Below are 20,073 nucleotides of genomic sequence, written 5' to 3' on the forward strand. Positions count from 1 at the left end.
CCCGCCCAGCAGCTACAGTACTGGTGCTTGTCGAAACTTAGTGCACGGGGCTTTGTATGGGAGATTTGTGTATACCACGTAGTTCTGATGACCTAAAGATCGACCATGGTAGGCTGTTTTAGACCTCGTGGTGTCTAGACAATTAGTATCATGAATTGATTCAATTGAGCCAATATTCCATAGTTGCAATACAACCACAAACTAGTTGGCGGCTCCAGGTGGCCTTTTGCGTCTCTCACACACAGCGCGAGGCCAAGGTCAGCTATATATTCATAATTCCATCTTGAAGCAGATTGCCAAATATGGTTTCAGACGAACAAAAAGAAGACCTTATGGGCCTAAAGTTGCCGTTTGAGACTGAAAGATTGCTTCAAGTACGGACCGGAAAGATCAAACCACTGTACCACCTCCCAGTCAAGTCGGCAATTTACAAGAATCCTCATACTCGGCCTGTCAAAGTCACAAAGCTTGGTTGCGAGGGAGATGAGCACGCATACGAGTTCCACGGAGGGCCGGACAAGGCGCTGCTTCACTATTGCGCAAGACACTATGAGACGTGGAAAGCAGAGTGTCCAGGGAGTGAGAAGCATTTCACTGTCGGCGGATTTGGGGAGAACCTGGTCAGTACCTCAGCTAATGAACAGAATATCTGCATTGGAGACATCCTCACGATTGGTCCAGAAGTCACGGTGCAGGTCAGTCTTCCACGACAACCCTGTTTCAAACTCAACCACCGCTTCGAAGTCAAGGATATGGCGTGGCAGTCTCAGATGAAGAGCAGGACGGGCTGGTACTATCGGGTCTTGAAGGAGGGCTACATTTCACCGGGCGACGAAATCAAACTTGTCGAGAGACTGAACCCGAAGTGGACGGTGGCCGCAGTTCAACACTACTTGTACCGGGAAATGAAAAACTTCGAGGTCATGGCCGAATTGGTGAATCTTCCAGGCCTCGGCGGAGAATCAATCACCATCTTCGAGAACAGGTTGAAAAAGAATTTTGAGAACCAGGACGAACGAATGTTCGGTGACGACTCGGTTGCTCTGGAGGCCTGGTCGGACTACAAGCTTGTGCAGAAGCTTCGACAGACCCCTCGAATCTGTTCGTTCGTTTTCGAGATTGTCGGAGAGCAGTCTCAAACGACGAGTCCCAAAGTTGAACCTGGATCTCATGTGCGCTTGAAGTTGGGAGACAAGGGTGACCTGATCCGAGCATACTCCGTTGTCGGTGGCACCAAGGACCGCTTCGAGCTGGGCGTGGCTCTTGCAGACGAGTCCCGTGGAGGATCTCTATGTCTGCATAAAAATGCCAAAGTGGGAGATGTATTCTCAGTAGGGAAGATCACCACCAGCTTCCCACTTGCGCCAGAGGCGGACGAACATATTTTGATTGCTGGTGGAATCGGAATCACAGCCTTCCTTCCGACTGCGGAAAAATTGAAGGAATCCGGGGAGAATTTCACGTTGCATCTGGCCGTCCGCTCGACCCATGAGGTACCCTTCAGGGAGAGACTATCGAAGCTAGGCAAGAGCCTCGTAATATATGACAAAGAAAGGGGACGGCGGCTGGACCTCGCCCGTATCATGTCCAAAGTGACCACCAACACACACGTGTATTGCTGCGGGTCTCCCAGATTGATGGACGACGTTGCCGCAACGGCGAAGCGATATGGGCTGGCAGAAGAACAGATCCACTTTGAGGCTTTCGCAGTCACGACCTCAGGCGATCCTTTCACCGCGGCGCTCCTGGCGAGCCAAAAGACAATCCAAGTGCCGGCAACACGGAGCCTTTTGGAGGCATTGAGGGAGGCGGGCATCGATGTACCGTCGTCGTGTGAAGCCGGAAGCTGTGGCACTTGTCGTGTCCAAGTTGCAAAGGGACGCATTGACCATCGTGGAACCGGCTTGTTGGAATCGGATAAGGCCTCAGCAATGCTAGCCTGCTCTTCTAGAGGCATTGGACATATAGAACTAGAGCTTTGACAGTAGGGAGGCAATTGACGGATTTCTCCCCAAGACACGCTGGTTCTAGGAAGATATCGCTTGCAATACACTATGGTCTTTTTGGGAGGGACAATGTGGAGAAGAGATATCGAGGAAGTGGGGCGATAAAGGGGGTATAGATAGCGGGCCCTGCCAGGTCAAGTTACACAACCATATCTCCAAAGCGAAAGGCACTTACTTATCCGGTCACGCGACTAAGTGCTGGCCATGCCATTTGATCTTTGTGTTGCTGTGTGTGATACAAATAGTTGTATTTATTGCGACCTAGTGAGGGTCTAGAAAATCGCAGTTCGTTTCGAGTAATTGTTGGTATATCTCTGTCGTGGAACAAATCTTGCCGTCAATTCCCCACCAGAACGTTCCCTCCACGCTCAGGGGGTCTTGAATCGACCCAAACTTGAACTCACCTTGGTCCTTTTCCACATCACCAACGTTCAGTTGAAGAAAGAGGCAAAAAAAAAAAAGAAATGGGCAGCCTCCAGGAGCCGCTCCTGGGCGAAACCCTTCTCCAGACAGCGAAGAGGCTTGAGGCAGCAGATTTCAAAGAAGTCCCCGTCATTGACCTGGCCGGTCTTTCCAGCGAGGAAATCACCGACCGGATCGCAGTGGCGCGGGAAGTCCGTGATGCTTGTATCCGCGTCGGCTTTTTCTACGTCAAGAATCATGGTGTGCCTCAAGAAGTGATTGATCGCGCGTTTGAGGTGTCGAAGAAATTTTTCTCCCTGCCGGCTGAGGATAAGATGGAGGTGTATGTGACCAAGAACGAGAGCTTCAAGGGGTATGAAGACATTCATTATGGAGCGGTGGATCCGCAGACAAAAGGAGGTGAGGATTTTTTTCTCTCCCTCTCTCCTTCGTTTTTCTTTCCAAACACTTTGTTTTTTTCACGGTTTGAGTGTTTCCTTTCTTTCCGTCCTTTTTGCCCGAGAATATTCAGCCACCATGTTGATACCATGTAATCATTGGACTAAAGTTCATGCGTGCAGATATGAAGGAAGCCTTCAACTTCGGCTACGAGCCCGCAGCCGACCCCCAGACTCCCCTCTCCGAGCCATGGCCGTTGTATGAGGGCCTAAAGGGTCCCAATGTCTGGCCTCGAAACTTCCCTGAGCAGTGGAAACAAGACTTGTTCGCCTACTACGGCGAGGTGTTGAATCTGGGTCGACGGATGATCCGAGCCTTTGCCCTTGTGCTCGACCTCCCCGAAGATTATTTTGATGATCTCCTGGTTCGACCGGGTGCCATCATGCGGCTACTCAGATATCCGGCGTCAATACTCGACCCTGACCATCCCGGGATCGGGGCACACAGGGATTATGAATGTAGGTAACACATTTGCTACCTGCTACCAAACCAACACTGACTCTTGTTTCCGGCCGCAGGCTTTACGATTCTCTGTCAAGACGAGACCAATGGTCTACAGGTGCAGACGAAAAAGGGTGAATGGATCGAAGTGACTCCGATCCCTGGCACCTTTGTGGTCAACATTGGCGATTTTCTCTCTCGCTGGACCAACGATGTCTTTCGCTCAACCTTGCACCGAGTCTACAACGTCTCCGGCCGCGAGCGTTACTCCTTTCCGCTGTTCATTGGGCCAAACTACACGACCAAAATCCAGGCCATTCATACTTGCGTCAATGAAGACCGGCCTGCGAAGCATGAGCCTTTTGTCGCTGGCGAGGTAAGCTATATATCTCACTCAACCATACTGCCCCGCCCCCCAGACGTGCGCGCGAAGAGAAGCTCTCTGCATGCAACAAAACTCAGAGACCCTAGAGCAGCCAATACTCAGAGTTACTGACATGTTCTGTTTTTGAAATCTCTTCTAGTACATTTCCAACAGGCTCTACGGTGCGAAACGAAAGCCCCTTCCCACTCCCCTCGAGAGTTCCGCATGAGGGACCATCTACTGGGCGACACCTTTGGGGAGGAAAGGGGGGGCCCCGTACATAGGTCGAAAAATCGATTGAGCCCTTGACACCTTTGGCTGGGGTCATTTCTGAAGTGTAGTCTAGTTGAAGGATCAATAAACTCACTACTGTCTTCTGGGATAGATTCTATCAACAAATAGCCACAGCGTAAGCCCCGATTGAAGGGGAGATTCTTGATCCTCAAAATCGTGGTACACCTTGGGTACCCAGAATGGACGCTTCTTGGGTGTTTTCCCATACATAATTTTCCCACTAAAGCCTCGTCAGCGTTCACCATGGCTCCCTCCTTAAAGTAATACTGATCTATGTGGAAAAAGGGACTCCTTGAATCACGTAACCTGGAGAGCGGAGGGCGGGGCGGAGGGCGGAGCGAAGCCGTTGAAGCGGGTGACCTATCGCCAAGGCCATTTTGGTACACGTTGAAATCCCACAGCAAGGGAAATATATATGCAATGGCCGAGTCCAAGCCTGGTGACTTTGGTAGCAATTGGACTCAGACATCAAGATGCCAAACACTGAGAATGGCAAATCCAAAGACCATATCAATGGCTTCCTGTCCATGGCTGATTCTGAAGGATCCTGCGATGTGATTGTGGTCTGTAGTCCTGCGATAGGCGCAAAGCAAACAGCGCCACAGTCACGGGTCTTGATCATTCAGTCCAAGGCATGTCTCGGTGGCGCTGCTACTCACCGCGGAGTCCTCATGCTGCGGACCTTACAGCGTGGGACCACCCGACCGACCCTCGAAGGGTGGGAGGGCAAATCTGGACGGAACTCCACGCAAGGCTGGTCTCGGAGGGAGGCGGCGACTGCACTTCCCGACAGGAGTTGTCGTATATATTCAGGCGAGACAGAAATTCTACATCCTCGAACTCGAAGCTAACTTTGGTTCCAGCATGTCAAATACCGAGGAGCTTAAGCATGTCCTGGATGATATGATCGCCTCATATGATATTGAAGTTTTACCACATTGCGCCGTGGTTGTTGGTGAGAGGACCGATGGCAGGCTTGTCACGGTCGAGGTTCAAGAGCGAAGGGGGAGGCGAACAATCTCTGGTAAAGCATTCGTAGACTGCTCAGGTGACAGAGATCTCGCCAGCCATGCCGATGCGTTGACAAGGTCCGGCAAGGCAATCACGGCCATGTCAACCATGGGTTCGTTGGCAACTCAATTCGGCGGCCTCCAAAACGCCAACCCCAAACTGGTGCTGGGCTGGTAGTGTCGGATGGGAGTGGTGGAATAGGGAACGTATGTACCCTCGACAAGTGCCGATATATGCCCAGCTATAAAGCACCTTGATGAGTCCACAACATTGGAAGAAAGTACCAATTTCCACTATTTAAAGCCCATTCTGTTCATCTAACAACACGTCCTGACGTATCTATTTCCGCGGAGTGATACGGGCCTGAAGGAAGTGGCGATCCCTGTGAAAGTTTGGCAAGAGTTTCTGCAACTAGCTAGCCAACCCAGAAACAAGGAGGTACTGATTTGAAGAAAGAAAAGAAGAAGAAAAAAAGAACCACACATCCTCCTCATGTCGTACGCTTTTGCTGCTGTAGCGTGTGTCTCGTCGCAATAGTAAGCCTTCCGAAAGGGGTTTCCCGGCGTACCCAAAAATGGACATTGCTTGTAAACTATGGAGACCTGCTCCTGCAATGTAGTCGGAAGACCGTATGGGTGGGCGGAGCGAATCCGCAAGTCGTGAAATCTCAAGTGTTCGACGTCGTGGATTCAGCCGCCGCCTCCTGTGGCTCGCCTTTCTGCGAATCCTGTACCGTCGTGTCGGGGTCGGGGGATTGCCGCTGGTATTGCATGGTTGCTCGTTTGGGGTATGTTTGAAGCCCAGCAGGGCGACCGATGATCTTGCCAGCCTGAGTTCTGCTGCGCAAGTAATGCTCTTCGATTTCGGCCTCTCTGTCTTTGGCGACACCACCGGTGATACAGCAACGGCACATCCAGCTCAAGGGAAAGCCGTTGTCGCTCACGTAATGGGAGGCTGTGTAACTGTGTGTTTGCTTCATGGTGAGAGAAAGTTTTGAAGAATTGGAAATTCTGCCCGGTGGAGGACGATGGCGGGTGAGTTTAGAAGGATCGCCCGCGAGTCAGTCATTTCAACAACACGAGATGTTGCACAAAAAGACAAGATGGGATCGGGGCGCACTGGGGCGCTACGAGGCCGATCCTGGGGCAGATTTACAGGTACCCAGACAGGTGGCCTGAGAACCCCCCATGCAAGCTACATAATCACCCTTAGCGGCTTAAATACCTAGTGTAATAATGGGGGAATCTACAGGCCGAAACGTGATTAGTGGGATTTACCTGTCTGCCTGTACCTTACAATGTACTCGGTACGGGATTACACTCCCGGACACTGATTGGCTGGATCTCTGACACTAGGTCTGAGATTCCTCTTTCTTTGACCCTTCAACAGGATCAATCTGTTAATCCACCCAACAAGACACACAAGGACATAGGAGATAGTGATCGATAGAGTTAGGAATCTATCTGATCAGGACTCTCCACGCTGTTATGTCATTGTTGTGCCATAGCCGTTACCCCCAACACTATGCCCACCGCCGGACGAGTTGATGCCTCTGGCTAAGAGCCTCGCCCCAGTCCAATAGACATAGCACTTGACGGCATTGCGGTAATAGCGAGACATTGAGTTGATGGCTTCTAAGTATTGCGTATTGTTCGCTTTATTTATGCAGCATATATCCACGCAGAAGTAATCGACATTGTGCTTGCTCGCCGCAGAATCGGATCTTCGCAAAGCCAGCCTTACTCGTGAACGATTTGTGTTCAAGGTCGTCGAAATCGACCTCGTCCTTATCGTCCCCCTTATATATGCGAGAGGATCGCGTAGGCGGGAATGCCGTCGTGAAGATCCTCAGTCAGGCTGAGTTGACCCTGATCGTCGAATTTCGAAAGGTGCATCGTGTTGGGTGGGTACGGGTGGCACGTTGCGAGCATATGTGCGATCTGGTAAGCAGACCCTACTTCTCATGGCCAAATAAAGTTTGAGTGCCCGGTGTGACCCGCCAGGGGATACCACTCTAGGAAACTGAGCGGGTGAAGAGAGGCAGTCGTGGTGGTTGCAATGACGGCGAGGTGACATAAATCAACCTCTTGTCCATCGAAGTCAGGTTTCACCGTGAACAGGGCGCGAACGGCAGGCTCCGTTGGATATGCGGCATATTGGGAGGCGTTCTTGTCTCTGAAGTATGTCCCTCTGTCCGACTTAGGGCTGGAGCATGGAGGTGCCCATCTTGGAGGGCTTCCTGAGAGCAATCAGACGAAGTCATTCGTGCGGAGGTTCACATACCTGAAACTAGGATTGTCGGCTTGTCTCTTGCCAACCAGTTGTACGAGGCTACGTACGAGGGATCAATAATCTTGAGGATGTCGTCTTCCTCGGCGGCCTTGAGAGCAGAGGCGAGGATGGTCAGCAAATACTTCCGGGATGGGAGTAATTGGAGGGAGTTCTGGAAGAGGGCGTTTGCCCCAGTTTTGAGAAGAAGAATAAGTCGCTGCTATCTTTGAATCGGAGCCGCGAGCTCGAAAAATCTACCTCGAGCCGGAGAGCACACCCTCTGCTGCGTCTGGAGATGACGACAAGGCGATGGAAGTCCTCTTAATCCATCACAGTAGTGAATAGAGGAGCGTTAACTATGATCAATGGTAGATCTGGTACACATTGAACGGCATGCTTTGTAGCCATACTAATTCCGTCACCCAATGTTGGCTCGCCAAGATAAGTAAAAACTGCCGCGAGCTCAACCCCTTTGGGACGACGATGATGCCGCCCTGTATTCATTGGTTATGAGGAATCAGCTTTTTGAGGTATTTGATTCTACTTCTAGGGATGGTACAGCGTAGAAAGGTAAACTTCTATGCATTACATTGGTAGTCTCCCCCTTCTCCCTTATCTCCTCCCCCTCCCCTAATACTCACTGTCCCGGAAACAACTCCATTTGAGCACCGAGACGACTGAACAGCTCAAATTCCATTCTTTCACCTGGCTTCGGACCCCTAAGTATCTGACCAACAATATCAGAACCAGGCGGAAGGTCATGTTCGAAGCGCGGCTCTCCAGCACCCCTCATATTCGCCAGGACAGCCTGTCTGAAGTGCCATCGTAGAAGCGGATCAATAGGCGCATCAGGGCGAGTAAATAACTCCCGATCAAGATGCTTGCCTTCAATGTTTCCCCCTACAGGCCCAAAGGCTATAACCTTATAGTTATCCTATACAAAATATTAGCCTTAATCCTTTATATCGATATAAGATACTTATACATCCGGATTGATTGCGATGAGATATGCGTCGAATTGACTATGTATACCGCGCTCTAGTAACAATCCATTCTGTACTGAGTTAATAGATCCTCCTCGTTCCGGATGAATTGTAATCCATCGAGCGTAGTTCTGATCAATCCAGTGACCTTCGTAGGCGAGTGGGAAAATATGCGCAGCTTCGAATTTCTCCCAGAAGTCGATTCCATTAAAGGTAGGTACAGGCTCTCCGGATACGATACATTGACGGTCTCGTGAACGAACAGCTTCGGCGAAGGCGGCAACACGACTTCCGGTAGCTAGACTAATTGTCCGGACGAGCCATGGCTCATCGTTAAGTTGAAAAGAACTGGTAGCAACAATGTAATATTTTCCAGGTTGAAGTGGATGGTCGTCTTTCTCAATCTTCGTTTCGTTCTCATTTTGTAGAAAGAAAGGGCTCTCGAATATAACAATGATCTCTATCATTGCATAGAAGTTGGCATTTGTGACACCGGGTAGGAGGAGTAGGCCGCCAATTACGGTGGTAGGATCATTTAAGTCGTAGATGTGGACATTTCGCCCCGCTGAGCGATCGCGTGTAGGCATGGCATTTTGCGGCGAAGAGGTTTCGGATGGAGGAGAGGCAAACGTTTTCGGGGACGAGGACGAGGACGCCATGATGGAAGCCTGGGACGTAAAAGTGGCATTAGAATGGCAGATGGCAGATGGCAGGTACAGACTTGTAATTAACAGAGGTTGCAAGAGGTTCGGAGTCGATGGGAAGGAGGAAGGAGAGCCTGGTGAGCCTGGTGAGCCTGGTGAATTGCGGCATGGCCTGGGTGAGTCGCACGTGAGTTTTTACTTCTCTTTAGGCGCCAAGATGTGCCGTTCCATGATTCGTTCAACCCGCAATTGACGATCCCCCCCGGTTTGTGATGATTTGCTCCCTTTTGCGACTTACATCCTGCGACCTGTGCCCTGCACATGCGTGGCTTTAATTGTTCATTCATATCAATCACCACAAGTTCGCCCGTGCCTACAGGTTTTATTCCGCTGCAGACTTTTTTGTTGTCCGGCTTGTACAGTCTTTTATCTTTGCGACTCATTCTCTTTTCCCCCTGTGATAGTGCTTAGTCCACCGACATCATGGCCGCCGCCGAGGGAATCCCCGAGAAGAAGGTCAAGTTGGAGCGTAAGTCACTCTCTGTCTCTCCTGCGCTGAGATGCCCTTGACCTTCGTCTTCCCCGACCACGATCACACGGCTAACATGTATATGTGACCTGCCGGACGCAGCCCAGATCAAATCTGTCGATATGGTAAGAACGGCGCCCCCCGTAACCGCCGGCCAAACAAAACATGGACGTGGACTGGACAAGTGTCATTGACGGATCATCTCAAGAGCGAGGACATGCAACAAGAAGCAATTGAAGTTGGTATGGAAACTGCGCCCCCCCAGTGAACATCAAGAGAGCGAGAGCGACAAAGAGAGAGAGAGACACGGGATTGTTGACTGTCGTGTATAGCCCAAGAGGCAATGGAGAAATTCAGCGTCGAAAAGGTAATAAATACTCGCAAAACCGCCATTGAACACGAGGGGTGTGAATGCTTACAAAAGGCGATAGGACATTGCTCAACACATTAAACGAGAGGTACGCGCACAGCCCAGCCCGATGACTGTGACATACAATCGAGACGATTTCTGAAACCCCTTCCTCGCGCAGTTCGACTCGAAAAAGGGCGCCACCTGGCATTGCATAGTCGGTCGCAACTTTGGGAGTTTTGTCACACACGGTATGTCCTTCACCCCTCATGACCCGTGATTGTGACTGTGGCTGTGACTGATTGAGGATTGACAGAGACAAAACACTTCATCTACTTCTACCTGGGCCACGTCGCCATACTGCTGTTCAAGACGCAATAGATTGCAAGAAATTGCATCTTTCTGCACATGAATGCAACGGGGCGTTACAGGGGGGGACAAAAGTCCTCAACGGCATTCCACCGAAATAAGAGGCATCACTTGCTTGCTTGCTTGAAGCGCCAGCTTCTACAAAAGATTGATGAAGGGTGAGATGGGTGATGGGGGTGTAGATATGGGTCTAGGGAAAGAGAGCGTGGGAGCTAGAGCCGGAGTGGTGGTTCGACATGCTTGTACTCGGTGGGGCCGGGGCAGGGGAGGGCATGTTGTATATAACACTGGGGAGAAGAACCGGGCAGCCAGCTGCCAGCAGATTCGGGACATTCCTTTCCTCATGCTAATTTTCGATGCCGACGCGGACGCGGACGAGTGCACAAAAAGTAAATAAGTGGCAATCCGAGACTTGAATGCCCTTTGACAGGTACAGGTACAGGTACACTCTTGAGTTTGAGACGTTCAACAGCCAGATGATGATGGGTTTTATGTCCATTTTCCTCGATGGACTCTTGCTCTCGGCTCTTTCCCTTTTGCTCTACCTCATACTCTTTACTTTTGCTCCTACTTAGGATGAGGGAGGTCAATGCACGTGTGGACAGACACGACACGCAAGAGGTATTACCAGGATGAAGTTGAAGTTGGGGTCAATATTAGCCTTTCGGTGCCGCAGTTGTCTGTGTGATCTATCAATCCCTACCTACCAACTCGATTATCTCGTATTGCCTACTCGGCATCTAGCATTCGACCGGGGAAACTATCCCTATCGATATCGCTCGAGGTGGTCTTCCTTTTCTCGTTGACGGTGTTTATCAATACAAGTAACAAAGACACGTACCGTGGCTGGGGCTGGGCGTGCTGTGCTGTGCTGTGCTGTGCTGTGCTTTGCTTCGCCTTGGTTCTAACTAAACCTCGGTTCATATCAACACTCAAATCTCTTGATGAACGAGTCCTTCTCGACGCGTTAATTAGGTACATAGGTAGGCAAGTAGGCAAGTAGGCAAGCAGGGTAGACGGAGAGGTGACAATTACATAAGAAGAGCGAAGCTGTCGATCAGGAAGTGGATTGAATCTTCTTCGGGCTTGGGGCTGATCTGCTTACACTATTCGTACGATACGAGAACGAGGCAGATCCCCCTCTCCCCTGTTTGCTTACTTTCGCTTACATTTTTCTTCTGCTCATAATTAGTACCTCGTACTTCTAAAGGAGAAAAGGGGGGGCAAGGCACCTGAGCTCATGCAACCGGGTCCTTGATGATATGATTTGTATGTATTTGTTGATATCAGGTACAAGTGTTGAAATCTCCCTCCCTGTATGAGTATTTAGGAGCTTGAGACCTCTTCTATGCGCTTTTCCACTTTTTTCCACCTTTCCTCTATGGGATGGGCCATGACGCCTGCTGGCCGGCTGACCGACCGACCGGCCTAACAATTTATAAAAGACAAGAAAAAGAAACGAAACGAAACGAAATTATTGACTCTCGACGAGACTTGACCGGGTAGACAAGACAAGACAGGACAGGACAGAGAGAGGCTCAATCATAGCACCAGCTTGTCCCGGCTCCTTATCTGCTTGCCGTACCGCTCCAGGACCAGTGGGATGGGGATACAAGCCAGTGCGACGAAGCCCAGCAGAGAATTGCCCCAGCCCAGCCCGAGGGCGTCGTACATGGGCGGTCCGGCGAGAGGGAGCAAGGCCCCGACGAGGGACCGCGTCGCCGTCAGAATGGCAATCGCCGACGCGGCGTACGTGGGGTAGCAGTCGATCAGGTACGTCTGGATGGGGAGGAAGACGCCCATCATGCCGAAGCTGAAGGGGACCATGCCGATGATGGGGACGATCCAGTGGACCTTCTTGTCGGCCGCCCAGCCGTACCAGAAGAAGCTGACGGGGATGAAGCAGGCGAAGATGATCATGAGCGGCATCCTCATCTCGGGCTCGAACTGGCCGTTGTTGCGCTTCGTCAGCTTGATCACCATCCGGTCCGACGTGGCGGCGATGACTCCGGCCCCGAGGAAAAACCCGATCCCGATGCCCAGGTAGGCGAGCCCGGTGATCTGGGGCGAGAAGCCGTACTGTTGCTCGAAGACAAAGGTGATGGTGGTGAAGAGGAGGTAGAGCAGGCCGTACACCAACGACATGTACCCCGACAGGACCATGACGATGGGGTACTTGACCAGCATCTGCAGAGGCCGGCGCATCCCGTCCATCAGAGTTCGTTTGGGACCGACGGGGCCTTTCTCCCGGTCGAACCAGCTGACCAGGTCGCTGCGGCCGAGCGTTTTGGCGAGCCGTTGCGTCTTCCACCGGATGAGGACGCGCGCGTAGGTTTCCTTGTTGAGCAGCTCGATGCCGATGGTGGTCGAGGCGCTGGCGATGAGAAGGATCCAAAACACCCACCTCCATCCGATCTGCTGGGCCACGAAACCTCCACAGATCGGTCCGACCACGGGGCCGAACAGAGGTCCCAGACTCCAGATGGACGTGGCGAGGCCGCGCTCCTCGACGACGAAGAGATCGGCAATGACACCAGCGCCCAGCGTGAGGCATCCGGAACCGCCGATCCCCGCGAGGAAGCGAAAGGCGATCAACCCGCCCACGTTGGGCGCCAGAGCACAGCCGATCTGCCAGACGACGAAGAAGATATTGGCGCCGCAGAGGACGATGCGACGGCCATAGATCTCGCTCAACGGGGCCAAGACCAACGGACCAAACTGTTTGTCCGGTGTGTCAGTGCCCAGCCAGATCCTGCATGTTTCTGCTTTTCTCGGGGACGAGAAGGGGAAGGAAAGCTTACCACATACCCCAAGAGATAGACGCTCACGGTAAAAGAGAGCACCAGCTCCTGGTGGACACCAAAATCCTCACCCAAAAAGCCTACGGCGGGGGCGAACATGCTCGAGGCCAAAGGTGAGACGAAGGTGATGGCCGACACCAGACCCAACAGAGCCCATTTCCGGGGCCGGGGGAAATTCAGAGGGTTCTCCGGGTCGTCGGGCCCGTCCCAGCCCACGATGCCGTGATCCAGATCGGTCAGTGGTTGATGATGGTGGTGTTGGTGTTGGTGAGGATGGTCGCTGGCCATGCTCCGTCTGCTAAAGACCCGTTCTATGACGACGGGTGGTTCTTCTTCGTCCCCGGAATCGTCGTCATTGTCTGCGTCTGCCCCTAAGCGTTCGACCTTGACGCTGTCCTGGCTGTGTTTCTCTCTAAGGTGGCCATTCGCCTCTGGAATATTGTCCTGGCCATCCTTCTCTTCGGCGATGGAGTCGTCCTTGTCCATCTTCTCTTCGTCCAACGGCGTGGCAACCATGTCGAATTGATTCTTCTTGACTGATGTTCGATCAGACGCGAGCAACAGCAAAAAGAACAAGAAGAGTAGAAGAGCGGCATTCAGCGCGTTTACTTTTTGGATGGTGCATGGTGGATGGTAGGGGGAGATGTGGGTCAATCGGATCACAAAGGCCGAGCCACAGCAGTTGAGGTGGTGCACTAAGAGATATGCTTCCAGATATGCTTGAACATAACGAAGATCATAATTACCCGTCGACGCCATGTGGCAATTTCACTTTTCCACCGGAACGAATCTGTTGGAGCCAAAAAAGCTATAAAGCTGATTCAAATCAAACTTACATTTCATTTTCCTGGGTCATTTGGGTCATTAATTCGTCATCAACGTCAATGCGCTTATCAACACCAAGAACGCTGTTTCGCAACACATTTCCCCTCCCCCTCGGATGCTTCCATCCAAGTTAAAATAATCAACCCTTCCATTCGTTATTCGTAATGAGGCCCGGTGCCCGGTGTAGGATTGTGATAACATAGGACGCGGTTGTTGTCGCCAGAACATTCCTAATCGACCTGCATAACTTTGATCCATCAGCTGCCCGTGAGGACAAAGACTTCCTCGGTGTGGAAGTTGACATCGGGCTTCTCTCTCAACACCTGGTTCCGAAACAGGTAGAAAGGAAAGTTGTGAAACCTGCGCATGAGCTGCAGTTCCGTGGAACGGTTTGGCTCCTTGCGGACACGCACCCACACCTCACCTCCGCATCTTCCAATCCAATAATGCTCCTTGTGCTCCAACTGCCACCTGGATAGATTGGCCGGAGTCTGAATGGCAGGCAAGAGGCTTGGGAGCGCTGGACATACTGACGTCGACAGGACCGTCCCTCCCTGATGCCAGAGCAGCTCCCGCTTCTTCTGACATTTGTGTTTCGATGTCTCCAAACACAGAGAAGTCACAATGGCAAAGGTCGCGCAGCATTCCGAATCCTTCAACATACGGTACCACAGCTGCGAGTTGACAGGAGAGATTTTGATCCCTAGATATGGGTTTGACTCCTCGGGCCATAGGACTCCAAAGGTGTTGCCATTCGTGTCGAACCCCGTATGCTCGAATAGCTTGAGCAACTTGCTAAACACTGACCTAAGGCAAACCCTCCCATCGTCCTCGAGTCCGTCGCACCACTGAAGAAAATCGTTGGATCTTAGACCTGCTAGAGCCGTGGGCTTCAATGCTGTCCACCCATCCACATGGAGACTGTCGATGAATCGGATGACTGGTTCCTCGATCAAATCTCGTAGGCGCACCCTGCGAGCGACTCCTGTACAGAGGCTGATCTGGAGGCCCCATGGTAAGTCGAAAAGCCGAATGTCCTCGAAAGCATTCCAACGATCGAGGAGCTCCTTTTTCAGAGTTCTTCCGGCATGTTTCTGGTACGTAAGACCCACCTGAGCGATCGCAAAGTTCCCTCCTTGTAACACTAGAGGAATCTCATGCGGAACCCAAGTGTCTCGAGCCGTTCCTAGATCTTGCAGGAATTTTTCAGAGAGCCTGCGGCTCCTTTGCGCATCAAGAGGACAAGCTGGGTTGACAGTGACGGCCCCAACGAGGATAGGCTCCTGGTAACTAAATGGTCTGGGCTCTGCCCCTAGATCTTCGTCATCTTGATACCAGTGAAAGAGGTCAAGTCCTGAGGGTAGAGAATTACTGGATGTGATGAGGCCTCCTCCGATCATGAGGCCATAGATTTCCATTGAATCTGACGACTCGGGGGATCTGATGACATGAGCTGGCCCCCAAGTATCCACGATCTCGGCACATGTTGCGTATAAATATGCTGGCGATGTCAAGGCCGACGGAGTGGCCTGCGGCCTTGACGCAATCTTAAAGACAAGAACATCTCCACCTATCATTGAACGCATGCAAGCTAATGGTCGCAGCTCGGCAAAAATGGGTATCTCACCCACCAAGCTTCCTTGGAGCCTGATCTTCGTTAACGGCTGCTTGAGGAACATCGGGTGGAGTTCTCCGGTATGACCTTGAGCGTAGGACAGAAGCGCTAAACTGAGCATCTGCACGACCAGGGAGCAAGTGTGGAGTTTCTGACCGGCTGTTCTGACGTCGAGATATTGTCCACCTAGACAGCCTCTCAACACATCGACACATGTGGAAGTAGCATTTTCTAGGCCAATTCTAGCCCTCTCAAGCTCCGAGTCCCTTATGTCTGCAATAGAGGTCATCAGGCTTTCCAAGGTCTCAAATGAGACTGTGGCCATTCTGATTACAGGGCTCTTAAGCATATCTTCGACAGGGAATTCGCTCTCACAGAGGATTGTGAATGAATTGCAGCAAAACCCAGCACTTTGCAGGAGGTTTGCCGCTGTGCGCAATCTCTGGACAGCCCTAGATAGGTGGGCTGCAAGTTGTGGATACGACCACGGATGATCTGCTTCCCTTTTCAGACGTTCGATTTTACGTCTGAAAGGAACATCCAGAAGCCCGAATGGTATGGAGCCCCTGAACCAGTGGGTGTAATCCATCGAGTCTGCGTTCGAATACTTGCGTCTGTAAAGGTATGAACTCACCGTTTCCTCAACATCACCTGGGGTTTCAGCCCATTCGTAGCTGTAAGCGTAGACAATTGTGGCCTCGTTTCCCTCGAATTCGACTTGGCCAAAAGCCTCATTGGCGCCCTCGAGTGGGCGACTCGGGTGCTTTGGCGGCGCCTGCGCCATGGGGACGATGTTGTTGGGCAAACGATCCAAATACCTCGAGGGAGGCAGCACTCCTGCAAGCCCACAACACGCGGCAATAACCCTTTGCACCAGTTCCCGTCTCATGTGGAAAGTAGCCGGATTAGCCAGTTGGTCATAGGCAAATCCACCACCGGAACTCTCCTTGTGTGCGCAAGACACATGGTGGAAGTCGACCCTTTCATTCGCATCAATGGAAACGAGTTCCATCGTCTCGGTATCGGGCAACCCATATTTGACCCACGGCTCGGGTGATTCAGTTTCAAGAAGCAGCGCCAGGCTATCGTCGGGCTCAAATCCAGCGTCTATAAGTGCTCCGAGCCATTCAAACTTCTCTTTGGCGACCCAATCCGAGTACTGAGCTAGCAGGAATTTAGAGATGTCAGTGTGTCCATAAGATAACGCTGTCTGCAGAGCATTCGCTCCAGAGGATCCGGAAGTTCCCCATATATGCAGCAGCAATTGGGTAATCGCCTGATGTCCAGCTCGGATCGCGGTCAGCATGAGTAGCTCTTTGTCGTGATCGCTGAGGGATATCGTGTTAGCTTTGTGGGCTTCAAGAAAACCCTCGACAATCTCCGCGTGTCCGTTCTCAACAGCCAGCAATAGCGGTGTGCGACCACGATAGTCTTCAAGGTGCGGGTTGGCCTTCCCTTCCAACACAAGAAGTTTCGCTATGTTGTAGTGGCCATATTCGACTGCCCACGAGAGTGGTGACTGTCCCAGTCCGTCAACCGAGTCCACTTTGGCTCCATGAGAGATGAGCAATCGAGCTGTTGCTTCGTGCCCCTTACCGGCTGCCCACGACAAAGGTGTTCTCCCCTCCAGATCCTGAGACTCGGCAACAGCACTGTCGTGGTCGAGAAGTAACTTGACCACACTCTGATTGTCACATTCGGCAGCCCTCGACAGTGCAGTCCGCCCATAGCGATCTTGTGCATTGAAATCAACATCAGGTCGCATTAGCAGGAGCGTGGCTACCTGAGAATCGACGTTCTCAACCGCAAACGACAGGGGAGTGCGGCCGTTTTCATCGCTCAAATTTGCATTGATGTCGTCCTGTTCCAGTAACTGCACCACAATATCACGCCGTCCCGTCTGAGCCGCCCATGATAAAGCCGACCGCCCTCCTGGGTCCGTGCAGTTGACTTGGCGGTTTTCCTGACTGAGCACCAATCTGAAAAGCTCGTCTCTCTGCTGAGCTGCCCACCACAAAGGAGCACTTCGAGGGTCCATGGTCGTGGGACGTTCGACCATACGTTCGAACAATACTGGTACTATTTTGGCAGTTATAGAACTGACAGCTCGCTGCAATGTGGCGCTACCATGTAGGCCGTCTGATCCGAGGTACACCCCTTTCGCAAGTAGCACCTGCCACACACGCTCAACCTCTGAATATGTTTTGAGTTTTGTGATGATGAGATTGAGGATGGCGCCTTGTTCATTATCGACCGTCCATTCGAGAAGACTTTTGGCTCGATGATGCCACGCTCCACGTGACCAGGGGAGTGTGACTTGCTGGTTTTCGAACCGTATTAGTCGTAACCACAAGCGGTACGAGACTTGCAGGTTTTCTTCGAAGGCTTTTGTGTGAAACAACCAGAATTCGCTTGCATAAGGAAGAAACGCATGCGTCCACAGTTCTCGCTCAGGGATTGCATACCCATCTGCTCCTTCATGGTAAGGCTCCGCATCGAAGTTTGGCTTCCTGTTAGGTTTCAAAAGTGTCTGCGAATGCTGGGCGCCTGTTGTAGAGGGCAGGCCAGGGCGAAAAACAGTAGAAGCTGTTGCAGATGACTCTATCCACCCACGACTGTCGCTCTTGGCTTGTCCACTTTTGAGAAAGAATGGTTCGAGATAGGTGACGCAGATCTCACCCATGGTGATATCCGCTTCACGTAAATCCACATGGAACTGGCTTTTTGTTGCGCCTTCGGAAGTGAAGGTAAGATACTGTCGGACACTAGGGTGAGCAAATCGAACAGTGTCATCTTCCTCGTCAACAATGAGCAGGCCTCCGCATTTACCCAAGACACTTCTCATGTCGTGCGGCAATCCGGGACCCCGCGTGTCTCCCGGCAAAATGCTCACAGCCTCGCGGAGTTCCTGGACTGTCAGTGGCCGCTGAGCTGCGGCAACAAGGGTGAAGGTTTTCCGTGTAATCTGGACGAATTCGGGATACTTTTCAGATACCTTTTGCAAAATGTGTTCAAAAACACGTGGTAAGTCTTTCGGTAACGACTGAAGAGCAGTCAGAATCCCCCCATCCGACGCCTCGGCGCATATAGAGTCGAGCTGTAGTGCAGTCCAAAGAAACCTATCATGATCAGCACAATCTTTTATGTATGGAACTAAATACCCACGTTCCCTTGCTTCCTTCGAGTAGAGCCTTCCTAATCTCTAGGATAATGCTCGGGTCATCCAAAGCGAGGCTACCTAGTTCAAGATGTTCTTGCAACGCGTTGTCAATATAACTGTCGATTTCGTACTTTGGAGATGACAACCAAAGTTCGTGTTGCGGTTGAAGTATAGCCTGATATCTGCGTTTTGTATCGGGCTGACTTGAGCAGAATATGCGGAAGCGGTGTATTGAGTGGAGCAAGGTGTGGAGGCTTCGTAAAAGCCTACATAATTCCCCCTCGGCACAGTCGTCTATTCCATCGACGACAGCAAAGTATGTGCAACTCGTGGATGCGAGCAGAGGAACCAGGTTCGAAATAATCTCGTCCTCATCCAATGTCTTCGAACCATCAATCTCAATCGACTCAAAGGGCTCTGGGCGTGTCTTTCTCAGAAGCTGCCTCGCCAGGCTACCAAGGATGGTCCTAGCCTTCATCGATTTTGCGTCATCGTAGCTGCAGAAGAAGAAGCCGATAATGGCTTCAGGATTGTCGATATGCAATTGTCGCACTAAATTTGCGGTGGATACCGTTTTGCCCGATCCGGGCCCGCCGGTACACCACAGCACGCCCGAGGACGATTCTTGAGTCCACTGCTTATAAGCAGGTTGGTCGAAGATCCAAGAGCATATCCCCAATTTTTGTGCTTGCTTCCATGACCTATATTGGTCGAAGGTTGAACAAGCATCAAGGAATTGCAGCTTTTTCCGGCGCGCCACCTGCGCCTCTAAAAGAGGATCTAGAAAAGTCCAGCCCATATTGCTGCTATCTAGTGCCTCTTTTTGAGCTTCCAGCTGCCTCCAGTACGGCTTCGCCAACTTTGCAATCTCAGCTTCCAGAGGGTCAAACTCGGTTCGAAAACTGTTGAGAAGGGCTGATGTCAAATGAGTAATGGGAGGTTTTCGGACGAAGAGAACGGCCTTTATGCACAGATCGACGATTGCGCAGAAGTACTCAGAGAGGTCATCTTGTATTGGGGAGTAAATCGAACATAGCAGACCCCATTCCTGGTATCGGGGGCAGTGTATTCCAATCCTCATGAACAGGGCAGATAATCTGTCGAAATACGCTCCAAATGTTGACGTGATTAGCAAAGTCGTCCTTAAGACGCTCCAGATTGCGTTTGCAAGTGTATACCGAGAGCTGCCAACAACAGCGTCGACTATTGTCGAGAACTGTTGAACCGACTCTAAAATGCTAGTGAGGCGGGGACCGAAGCAACGGCGACTTTTTATACTGCGGTCAACAGCAGCAGTGGTTTCCATCACATCAGATAAACCGGGCGGCCTGTCTGAACGCAGTGAGCGGAAGACTGCCTTTTCGCTGGCCTGCAGAATAGCTTCATACTTGCAGACCGCCTGGGCCAGTCTGATCTCTGGCTTTGGGGGAGGAAAGAAGCGGAAGGCCAACGCCATGTTGTCAAATCTTTGCCGCCGACGTCAAGGAGTTGAGTGAATATAGCATCAGAATCTCAAGTGTTGTGGAATTGTCTGAAGATTGCAATTATCT

At 51.5% G+C, this 20,073-nt stretch overlaps 7 protein-coding genes across 7 annotated transcripts; 3 read left to right on the forward strand and 4 right to left on the reverse strand.

Moving 5' to 3' along the window:
- Positions 1 to 302: 302 nt before the first annotated feature.
- Positions 303 to 1,982, forward strand: AYO21_07286 (hypothetical protein; the record flags this gene model as incomplete). The annotated part of the gene is made up of 1 exon (XM_022657243.1): positions 303 to 1,982. One exon carries the CDS (start codon positions 303 to 305, stop codon positions 1,980 to 1,982), a length of 1,680 nt encoding a protein of 559 aa, XP_022510416.1.
- Positions 1,983 to 2,470: 488 nt separating this feature from the next.
- On the forward strand, positions 2,471 to 5,154 carry AYO21_07287 (hypothetical protein; the record flags this gene model as incomplete). The annotated part of the gene is made up of 5 exons (XM_022657244.1): positions 2,471 to 2,828; positions 2,990 to 3,325; positions 3,386 to 3,684; positions 4,419 to 4,656; positions 4,760 to 5,154. 5 exons carry the CDS (start codon positions 2,471 to 2,473, stop codon positions 5,152 to 5,154), a joined length of 1,626 nt encoding a protein of 541 aa, XP_022510417.1.
- Positions 5,155 to 5,644: 490 nt separating this feature from the next.
- On the reverse strand, positions 5,645 to 5,956 carry AYO21_07288 (hypothetical protein; the record flags this gene model as incomplete). Its single annotated transcript, XM_022657245.1, has 1 exon — positions 5,645 to 5,956. One exon carries the CDS (start codon positions 5,954 to 5,956, stop codon positions 5,645 to 5,647), a length of 312 nt encoding a protein of 103 aa, XP_022510418.1.
- Positions 5,957 to 8,227: 2,271 nt separating this feature from the next.
- On the reverse strand, positions 8,228 to 8,890 carry AYO21_07289 (hypothetical protein; the record flags this gene model as incomplete). Its single annotated transcript, XM_022657246.1, has 1 exon — positions 8,228 to 8,890. The coding sequence occupies one exon, from the start codon at positions 8,888 to 8,890 to the stop codon at positions 8,228 to 8,230; it is 663 nt and encodes a 220-aa protein (XP_022510419.1).
- A 468-nt stretch (positions 8,891 to 9,358) lies between these two features.
- On the forward strand, positions 9,359 to 10,134 carry AYO21_07290 (dynein light chain, cytoplasmic; the record flags this gene model as incomplete). The annotated part of the gene is made up of 7 exons (XM_022657247.1): positions 9,359 to 9,404; positions 9,507 to 9,529; positions 9,613 to 9,646; positions 9,737 to 9,771; positions 9,836 to 9,862; positions 9,935 to 10,004; positions 10,070 to 10,134. The coding sequence occupies 7 exons, from the start codon at positions 9,359 to 9,361 to the stop codon at positions 10,132 to 10,134; spliced, it is 300 nt and encodes a 99-aa protein (XP_022510420.1).
- A 1,530-nt stretch (positions 10,135 to 11,664) lies between these two features.
- On the reverse strand, positions 11,665 to 13,682 carry AYO21_07291 (hypothetical protein; the record flags this gene model as incomplete). The annotated part of the gene is made up of 2 exons (XM_022657248.1): positions 11,665 to 12,840; positions 12,924 to 13,682. The coding sequence occupies 2 exons, from the start codon at positions 13,680 to 13,682 to the stop codon at positions 11,665 to 11,667; spliced, it is 1,935 nt and encodes a 644-aa protein (XP_022510421.1).
- A 323-nt stretch (positions 13,683 to 14,005) lies between these two features.
- AYO21_07292 (hypothetical protein) lies at positions 14,006 to 19,979 on the reverse strand (the record flags this gene model as incomplete). Its single annotated transcript, XM_022657249.1, has 2 exons — positions 14,006 to 18,460; positions 18,525 to 19,979. 2 exons carry the CDS (start codon positions 19,977 to 19,979, stop codon positions 14,006 to 14,008), a joined length of 5,910 nt encoding a protein of 1,969 aa, XP_022510422.1.
- Between the last annotated feature and the right edge of the window lie 94 nt (positions 19,980 to 20,073).

This window comes from Fonsecaea monophora (assembly GCF_001642475.1).
Source record: "Fonsecaea monophora strain CBS 269.37 chromosome Unknown Scaff55, whole genome shotgun sequence".
In the NCBI taxonomy this organism is placed as follows: Eukaryota; Fungi; Ascomycota; class Eurotiomycetes; order Chaetothyriales; family Herpotrichiellaceae; genus Fonsecaea; species Fonsecaea monophora.